The 10,099-nt window shown below is 41.5% G+C and overlaps 1 protein-coding gene across 3 annotated transcripts in view; it reads left to right on the top strand.

The window, feature by feature from the left end:
• The first annotated feature begins 1,542 nt into the window (after positions 1-1,542).
• The window catches only part of lmo3 (LIM domain only 3), a 38,996-nt gene continuing 30,439 nt past the window's right edge, over positions 1,543-10,099 (top strand). The window contains exons 1-2 of one of the 3 annotated variants that reach the window (XM_015399840.1): positions 1,543-1,829; positions 6,285-6,498. In XM_015399840.1, coding sequence (XP_015255326.1) covers positions 6,293-6,498 — 206 coding nt within the window. In that variant the 5' untranslated portion in view covers positions 1,543-1,829; positions 6,285-6,292. Of the gene's footprint in view, positions 1,880-3,311; positions 3,663-6,284; positions 6,499-10,099 lie in introns of those variants that run through there. The other 2 variants (XM_015399839.1, XM_015399838.1) reach the window with 2 other exon arrangements.

Raw genomic sequence — 10,099 nt, 5'->3', positions numbered from 1 at the left:
ACACTGAGCCTGGTTCTGCTGGAGGTTTCTTCCTGTTAAAAGGGAGTTTTTCCTCTCCACTGTCGCTACAAGCATGCTTAGTGTGAGGGATTGCTGAAGAGTCAATGAGTCGATGCAATCAACTGGTTTTTTAGATATAAAACTTTGAATCAATCTGACTGAATGATCTAGTGAACTGTAAAGTGACCTGAGATGACATGATGTGAATTGGGGTTACAGAAATAAACTGAATTGAACAGAATTTAATCAACAGAACGTCAACATCTACAGAAAGAAAGGACATCCTGAGAAGAGCAGAACTCGGTAAATAACTTAATACCACTTATGTGAGAAGAACAAAGCTTTCCTCTGTAGCTTGCCTTAATGAACGTCAACTAGCTGCAGCTGCATCCACTTCACCGCTCCAAGCTTCGCACAGATCTCTGGGTCTAACTGATGGTAAAAGAACCAACTCCTCCTTTCAGGTTTAGTGCTACAGCTAATCAGAGGGGATTTAAAGGTAATGGTTGAGCTTTTACTCTAAACCCTCCTTCCCACTGAAAATAGCAGGTTAGCGAACATTAAAAATCTGCATTTGGCTCCCTTCCCATTGGAGAATAAAGCTGGGTCTAACCCCTGAAGGGCAGCTGTGTGGCCTCTGCGTGCCGCAGTCAGTGTGCGTTATTGTTTCTCTCTATAATCTGTCTGAATCCCTCTAACCAGAGCTGCTCCATGTTTATCCAATGTAAACAGAGTTGATTCTGCTGGTTAGATCAGAAGCCACTGGTTCAGTGTGTTGACGTCCGTATGTTGCATTCAATTGTGTTCCCACAGCATGCCCATCAGAGCCGTTTGACCTGGGTGGACGCGCGTCAGTGAACCACTGCCTCTAAAAGCCCATTGTTCCCAGGTTTAAACTGTTTTTTTGGCCAGTGTGAAAGGGGTATAATAGTCTCCAAACCCCACTATCCAACACCAGCCTGATTCTCTGCTCAAATTTGTCATTTCCAGCAAAGGCCTGATTTAAAATGAAAGATACGGCTGTAAAAAAGTGTTCTCCCTTGACAAATATTGTCATGTCAGTCCTGTATGGAAAGTACTAACTTACTTTCCTCCTTTGTTCTGGCTCCCTTTCTCCATCAGTGCCACTCACTGCCTGTCGGTGTCCCAGTGGAGTAAAAAAAGGCAGAGAGAGAAGAAGGAGGGAGTTCTGTTTGAGCGAGTGTAGCCCGTTGCCAAGTCTGGCTGCACTACAAAGGTTAGCACATCTGATTGTCAATAGTATCGTGTGGGTGGGAGGAAGGGAGGGAGGAGTCATGGAGGTGAAATGGGGGAGGGAGGGGGAGGTCGCTTTGAGAAAAAGAGATACTTTGATATTTCGGAATGTTAGAAGGGTGAATGTGGAGAACAGGAGGTTGGGGATCTAATTACCGGGCCATAATTGGGGGCTGGGGAATAGGTTGCCGTCCTCTCAACTCACTGCAGATCAATTATGTTAAGAGAACATCTGTAAGTAGTGCTTAATGAGGTCCATTAGAGCAACATGCGCTGCCTTCCCTAACGGTGCTTGTCAGCTTCTAGGATGAGCTGAAGTGTGCTGCCGACTGGGGACCTGGTAGAGGGGCTTAAATAGAAGGGGAGGCTCAACGTTGGACCACTTTTCCTGTCAGAGAAGGAAAGAGACAGAGATACGGCGTAAATAGAGGGAGAGGGGGGCGCTGGTATGGATAGGAGCGACTTCCAGGCAGCTTGGATGATTTCCCAGCAATAACTCGCTTGCTAAGGTTTCTCTAGAAGATCAGGAATGAGCTCAGCTTGAGAGAGTTTCCTCGTGGACAGTTTGTTTACAGGTTAGGAACATCTGCATCCTTTAACATCCCAGGCTGCATCCCAGTTCAAGGTAGGAGCCAGGACACCTCCTGGATTACTCTGACATGCATGTGTCTGTTAACATGCAACCAAACACGGCCTCTTCTAGACTGGCTTCCTCTCAAAGCTAAAGCAAGGTTAGAACAGAGAGGCGCCTTCACAGGCCTCCCCTTTCCCTCTAGGATGCTGCTGCCTCCAGCTTCCATTCACAGAGAGGATGACTTGGCTAATTGAAGGTAGAGGGGAAATGGGAGAGGTGTGGGAGCGCTCTCTCTCCCCCATGCACACACACTTCAGCAAATTGCATGATTACAGAGATAGGCAGTCTTAAAATAATTCAATCCATGACAAAACCTAATTACTGGCAGGTAATACCCTGTCAGCTTTAATGCATCTCATCACTCATCACAGCACGCAGAGCGTTTTATGGCCCATCTTATTACCGCCGCAGTTTAGGCTCAAGCTGCATGCCAGCTATTGACTTGTCTCCTCCTCCTCCTGCCGTCTCCTCCTCCTCCTCCTTCTCTGGGCTGGAGCGTTAAAGAACAACCTGCATTTATTGGGAATTAGAGCACCATGGGTGTGCAAACACACGTCAGGAAGTGACTGAGAGCCTCAGCCGCAGCTTTATGGTCAAAATTGGGCTGAAATGGATGAAAAATGAGGCAAATCTTCTAACTGAATAATGAAAAAGGAGCAATCGTGACAAGTTGGGTTATCGTCATTTATTTGAAGTGTGATCATGTAGCAATAGATCTATGCTGAAAAGGATTGAGTTTAGATAATAGACAAGAGATACAGTTTATTTATTCAGGAATTAAAGGAAAAGTCGCTCATATTCAGAATTCAAACTTCTGAAAGTGAACTTATTCCATCCTGTTCAATAAATGATCAGTGTTTTTTAATTCAGAGTAATTTTCATGTGAATGTGCTTTACTGGAGGCATCCATGTTTGTCAAAGAACACTACTGCCACCTACTGGTTAGTGACGTATCGGCTGTTGATCAAGTCCCAGTGCTGTATCTGGTGTTTGTCACAACGCGCTATTATCCAAGTCATCAAGGTATAAATTATAATAATAATGATTCCGGACTTTTTTCTTTAGCCTTTTAGAAGCTCTTCTAAAACAAGACAGTGAACCAGTGATTGCGAAACTAATCTGAGTGAATAGATCTATAGTTATTCTGAAGATAAAAGGAGTGATAAGCAGATTTTATTTTATTATATATATATTTTTTTGCAGATTCTGGTAAATGTGGAAGAATAAAGAAGTCAGAAAAGCAGAAACTGGAGGCATTATTTTTTTTTAATTTTGTTACTGATTTAAGTTGTGGTTGAATTGCGTCCGTCTGAGCTCCGGGATGACGCATGTATTGTGAATTGGCGCTATAGAAATGAACTGAATTGAAAGGAAATCTCATTATTTCCAGCAATGATCGTTTATTTTTCGCAGAGTTGAACCTTTAGCGCTTTGTTAGGACAGTTTGCGTCATGAACGTTTCTAACTGATCCAACATTGAATGAAGAGCAGCTGATGGGAGGCTGGTCCTCGCGGCGCGCGGCAGGATCAGAGGCTCTGCGCATCGCGGTGGGGGGGGGGCGTTTCTTTGTCATCCTGTCATTTGAGGCCAGCTCCTCGCGGCAGCAGACCTGCTCCCACGCGCCGTGGCCAGCGGTGATCAGCAGCGGACCCGTGGCAGCTCCGCTCCCCATCTCCGCGCTAACAAAGCCCGCTCTGCGGACCGGACTCTGCGGCTTTAGGTCGGATGGTGCTTCGGCGGCTCAGCAAATGCAGAAAAGGGAGCAAAGTTTCGGTAAGAAGCTGTTTGATTTTCTGAGGAATTCCCTGTTTTTCTCCGTGGAAGGTGCCGCGACCTGCTTCTCTGCCATCCTTCCGCCCCACGGCCACGGAGCCTCCATTTCCACGGTGTTTCCTGGCAGCTCCGCAGCCTGTTTGCTTTTTAAAATGTGGATTTAGGATGGAAGTGGCTGCGGGCTGCCTGCACACTGATGGGGAAATGTCAACATGTTTGCATGCAGCTGCAGCTGCGCATCCAGCTGCAGCTGCAGCTGCTCCATCACTTTACTGAGAGTCAGGATTTTATTGCAAACTTCCCTTCAGTCAAAGAGGAAAATCCTTTCATCGCCTCCAACTCTCAGCCTGCAGGAGGGGGGGTGCTTTGCTTTGCTAATGACTTGCAGGACTTTGTAGTGCTAATGAGGTGGACTGATCAGGCAGGCCAAAATCCAGCCAATTAACAAATAAGCACAGGAACAAATGAGCTCAAATCTTTCATTTTGCACATTTTTTTTTTTCCTGCATTAAACACGTTTTAATTGGCAGGAAAAAAAAAACTTCATGTTTTTTCCATTTTTTATTCTTTTTGCTGCTAACTGTGATATTTTGTCATGTTTTCCTGCCTGATCAGATGCAGTGGGTGTGATGTTAGGAGTCAGATGTGTCTTGTAGTGATAACTGCATTCACATCCATCATAACCAGGGGCCACGGGGCCCCTGGTGGGAAATTTAAATCAACCACGTGCTGCAGAGTCATCATTTAAAAACCCCAAAACAAATTAAAGTAAAAGGTCTTAATTACATTCACTAAAACTTTAACAGTCCAGTGTTGGTTTAATTAAAAGTTAGCCACACTAACCTGCTTTATTTGAAAGAAGAAAGTGGTGTGTGTGGTGGGGGTGTAGGTGGGGGTGTGGTGAATGGGGCACAAAGGGAAGTGAGGCTGTGGTGCTCCTCAGGGAATGAAAGGAGAATACTAATTTAAAGCCTTATTGTGAGACGCCTCCTCTCACCCACAGGGCCAACAAAGGCTCTCCCCAGTGAGCCCAGGCCAAACAATGCACAGCACTGCCTGGGACCCCGCCCCTTTACACACACACACCATTCAAAAGGCCAGAACCGTAGCTTTGTGTGTTTGCCTGCTGGTCTAAACGGTCCTGCAGACAGTTGCTTTGGGATGATCTTATGTTGGACGGTCCAACCCGCTCCATGCGCTGCTGTTTCAGTCCAGATGAGGAAGACGCTCTCCTCCGTTTCTATTCTGATGCGGCTCCTAAACACAGCAGCCTGTTCAAAACATTCAGGAAAGTAGGAAGGACAGAAGCAGGGAACGGCAGCATCAACATCTTAGAGAAACACAAAGAAATGGGATCCATTAAACAGACTTTTAGGCTGCGTTCACACTGCAGCATCCCGGCAGAATCCTCTCCCTATTAATATTTAATTCCCAGTTATAAAAATGTGCCGATCATTCTTTAATAAGAGCCTCATCATACGGACATGCAGTGTTTGTTTTTAAACCCAATCCAATTATTTTTATTGATTTTTGTGCCCATCTGTGACCTGGATCTGATCTTTTCATGACGGTCTGATCAACACAGATCTGATATTTTCCAATCCAGGCCACTTGGCTCTGTGGTGCTGAATCCGATGAGAATCTGATCTCTTCTAATGCAAACCTGCGTCTGAACGGCCAGATCGCATTTATCTGAAAATCAGGATTGAGCATCAGGGCGAGCAGCGTGAAGGTTGCCCTATAGTCTCCTGTTCCACGCAGAGAGAGCAGAATAACTCCACTGTTTCCACGGAACATTTAATGCATCTCCATTTTCTTTAAAAACAAATTATATTTTTTCTCAAAAGACATTAGTTGAAATTCAGACTGAATTATTTAGTAAAGAAATTGTAATTGCAATTATTTTTCAACCAATTGCTTTTTTATTTTTCCCTTGCATGAACCCTAAGCTAGTAGATGTTTCTCCTCAGACTTGCACAGAGTCCTTTGTTGCAGGTGCATTAAGAAGAATAAACTATATATATATATATATATACAGTATATCAAGATAAATAAGGATTAAGGTGCAAGTGTACATGTATTGCACACAATGAAAAACAAAATAAAATAACAATAAGAAATAAAAAATAAAAAGATTAAAAAATACAAGGTAGTAGCACTAAATTACTGCCACCTATAGGGCTGGAGGGAGACATGTAGTGTCCGGCATAGAGCGATTAAAATTGGAAGCTTCTGCAATTTCAAAACTGCTTCTTTGTTAAATCGTGATTATATTGCAAAATGAATTAATTGCCCAACCCTGGATGAAATGTCCATTTATTTACTTTTGTTCAGATGCAAGGAAGCATAAATCTAACATTGTTAGAAGAAATATATTTTAGCCGTAGATTATTAGCTTTCATAAGCAAATTCTTTGTTTTTTTTTTGTTTAAGAACGTTGTTTCAAATATTGTTGTAACTTTGATAAATAAAACCTCAAACCTCTGACCGTCCCTTCAGCTTTATTGTCTAATTTAGCTTCAGTTTTTGGTGTCCCTGTGTGTGTAGTAGGTAAATAACCATATATAGGGTTTGGGAGCGCGCCACTGCTTCAGTGTTTAACGGCTCCGTCTTTCCTTCCAGGTATACAAATGCTCACCGTCCAGCCGGACACGAAGCCAAAAGGCTGTGCCGGCTGCAGCCGGAAGATCAAGGACCGCTACCTGCTGAAGGCTCTTGATAAATACTGGCATGAAGACTGCCTGAAATGTGCGTGCTGTGACTGCAGGCTGGGTGAGGTGGGCTCCACGCTGTACACCAAAGCCAACCTCATCCTGTGCCGGAGAGACTACCTACGGTAAGACAGACCTGGCAGCTCCGCTACTCTCTGCGCTGCAGAGATTCTGCTTCCCCATTCACATTTGGTTTGTTTTTATTTTCTCAGTGAAGAGCAGAAAGTTTAAGTTTTCCCTAAATGAGTCGTCTGTTCAGACGATAGACAGCTTTTGTCTGATTGATCATTTCTTTCTTTTATTAAGAAGTTCCTTGATTGTATTTATTTTTTCAGGAATAATTCTCTTTTCTATGTGAATAATATCTTTCCATTTCAAAATCATTGTAATGGTTAAGAAAAATACAAGAATTTTCTGAAAATTCTACAAAATGCTTGATGATCATCTTCATCGCCAGCAGTCTTAATTGGACGTGTTTGTGCAGGTTTCCTATTGCAGAACATGAGAATCTCTAACCTGCCTCTATACGGCGTTTCCGTCTGGTTAGGAGCTGGATTTTAATGGTGGGACTCGATGGTTCCGCCTCATCAGGTCAGGACCAATCAGATAAGCGCAGGTGTAGCAACGCGCTCTGTTTCTCTAATTCTGTGAAAAAAGATAAGCTGTAAAGGAAACTTCTGATGTTTTTCCTGAAAGTGCTGCTCTCTATTACGACTTTAATTTTCACTGCAACATTCCTCGAGTCGAGTCGCAGCTTGTTGTTATGCTAGCAGAAAAGCTCAGGTGCACTATGGGTAATTGTACTTCATGTCTCTACCCGATCTGTCCTGGAAACCTGATCCATCCTGCGTCTGCGTGAACAGAATAACTTCCTGGTAGGCATTATTTTGTTTTTCCTTACTTTTTTCTTTTTTGTCTTTTTTTTTTTTTTTTATTTGCGTAAATATTAAATTTTCTAAAAACAAAAAAACTGGACACATAAAAAAACACTTAAACAGCCTTTGGAGCGTTACTGTGACTGCTCTGATGCAGTTCAATGGAGAGAATGGAAAACGGATCCATTTCTTCCAGGAAAGTCTTCAATAATTTCTAAATGATGTAGTTCAGCGTTCTTTAATGTTTTAAGTATATAAATAAATATTCTCAGTACCGTTATTACATCGTTCTGGGTTCTTATTATTCTGATCGCGCTTACACAGGACGGACCGAGCTTCTGGACGGATCAGGTAGGGACCCTGCAAAGTCCCGCCTCCCTCTCTGTGATTGGTCCACCCATCTCTGACCAAAGACTAGACTGAATTATGGTAATTTAGTCCGGTTGGCCTGGATAGGGAATCTCATAAACGATGCAACAGAAATTAATAAAATATTCTCAGGATTTATGATTCAGCAGCTTGTTCTGATCGTGATTTCTTTGATTTATATAAATGTTAGAGTTAAAATTGTAGCATCAGAAATGAACAGGATCCTCCTGAAAGCAGCAAAAAGTGAAGCTTTCTGTTTTCCCTCCATTAGTTTTCTTTAAAGTGAACTTCGTAGGGTTTCCTCAGGTGGTTTTCAGATGGCATGTTTTTCATTTTACCAATTGTGTCATAAATAAACACAAATTCTTAAATCTACTTAACAGAGTTACATTAAATTAGTTTATTGATCCTTCCTGTGAAATACTTCATGGTCTTGGATCGTTCATCTACCGTATATAATCTCTTGTTTTGGGTGATATTGTCCAAGTGATGCAAGCTGGATTTATTCTTCTAGTGTTTTTTGTATGGATTGAAAAGCTCTAATATACAGTTAATAATTTTAAGATAGAATGTTTTGTTGGATTTGAGGATTTAAATCAAGACTTGAGTATATTGTTTATCAGGAACATATTCTATTATGTGCAATAGCCCCGTTTCCACTGAATGCCCCAGGCTTTAACGCCCCACGCATTCTTTTATCCCAATCATAGGAAGTTAGCCTCAGTTTTAACAGGAACCACTCAGCCTGGGTCCTGTTAAAGGAAGTTTTTCCTCTCCACTATCGCTGGATGCATGCTCGGTGTGAGGGATTGGTTAACCAGCTGGTTTTCCTTTCAATCTGAATTTATGATTAGATTGGGTGAATAATGGGCCTTTAGGGGATACGTGTTGGGAACTGATGCTATAGAAACAAAGTGAACTGAATGAAACGGTTAATCCTTGGACTCCAAACTCAGCTGTTCACGGACTAAAGATAAAGTAAAATATAGCTTAAGGAAAAACTAGTGCATTTTGAGTTGGATACATTCATTGAATTGATTGTCTGCTCATCTTTGCCGACTTATAACAATATTTAAGTTGAACTTTTCCACAGACTGAAAGTTGGTGTCTGCAGGTGGACTAAAGGCTTCCACTGTTTAGAATTATTAAGAATGGGAAGAGATGCTGTTTTGCAATCAGTTGATTTGCAGCATCTTCTGCCAAACTAAATGAGATGGAGATTCATTCTTTTCCTCCAAAAATTCACCAAACCCGACGTAACGAGGGTTAATTGAATTCTTCAGGGGTCTGCAGCCCTGACTGATGCATCCAGCTAGCAGCTGAGAAACAACAACAAAAAAACAACAAAGAAGGGAAACACAAGCACAGCGTTATGCTAAAACATTTCCTGTCCACAGTAAGACGCGTTTGATTTCTACTTTTATAGCAGATCTAAACATAATTAAAAGTTGAATGTGTTGGAGGCTGATTGATGTTCCACTGAACATCATTTATTAAATTAAGATTGTTCAATCAGTAGATCTTCCCTTTCCAACAGTGGTGATATAATCTATTTATTCTCATGTAGTTTGCAGAACATGAAACTGATAATGATGGAGGACGGCGGTCCGATTCACACTTTTAGGTAGAAAAGAAAAAGCTAAGGAAATAGATCACAGCTGCAACTAATAATAATTTAGCAAATTGATTCATGTGTTAATTCTTTTAATCGATTAATAATCAGATAGAAAAAGGTTTATTAAAGGAGACTTTTTACAAAACATAAACTAAAACTTTTCTACCCGACAGGTTCTGGATAGAGCAGATTGAAAAAAGAGAATTCAAATGTTTATACTTTTTCCACATAATTCCTGCTCTAAGTGCATCACTCTGTCAGCTAAAGGCCTGTTTTAGAGTCTCTATACTCTACATATTATTCTGAGAACTGGGAAGAATATCCCAATATATAGTGATATAGCGATATTTTGTCATGCCGCATATGGTATGACCACAGCCATGCCAATACTCACCCCTACATTTGATCTTAAAGCCAAAACTACATAAAAGTTGGTTTAAACTAAATTAAAAAAGCTCACTATGAGACTTTATTTTAACTGCTTCTTTTTTTAAGGATTATGCTCCTTTTTATAACTGCATGTAAACATCAGTGAATCAACTCAAGATTTATCTTCCTTCATCACAGAAGCTCCAACAGAAAAAAGCTGTAATAAAAAATAAAAATCCACAGACTTTTATAGAATCTGATGGTTTGAAAGGTTGGCGATTCTGATGGCGATTTCAAAGGTTCAGGACTGACGGGATTTATCTATTCTCCTCGACGTCTGTTTACCTAAAGCTGAATGATCTGAGCCAGCTAAGAGAGAGAACACTGGAAAAACCATCTAGAAATAAGTACAAACTTCTTAAATTAAGTGCATTTACCCTTAATTTGAGCAGGTTAATGAGATGATTTTCCAATGGAATGAGTATTTTTACTCTTAAA

Source organism: Cyprinodon variegatus, unplaced genomic scaffold, assembly GCF_000732505.1.
Source record: "Cyprinodon variegatus isolate N-32 unplaced genomic scaffold, C_variegatus-1.0 Scaffold1052, whole genome shotgun sequence".
Taxonomy (NCBI): Eukaryota; Metazoa; Chordata; class Actinopteri; order Cyprinodontiformes; family Cyprinodontidae; genus Cyprinodon; species Cyprinodon variegatus.
This window is presented reverse-complemented; position numbering and strand designations above follow the sequence as displayed.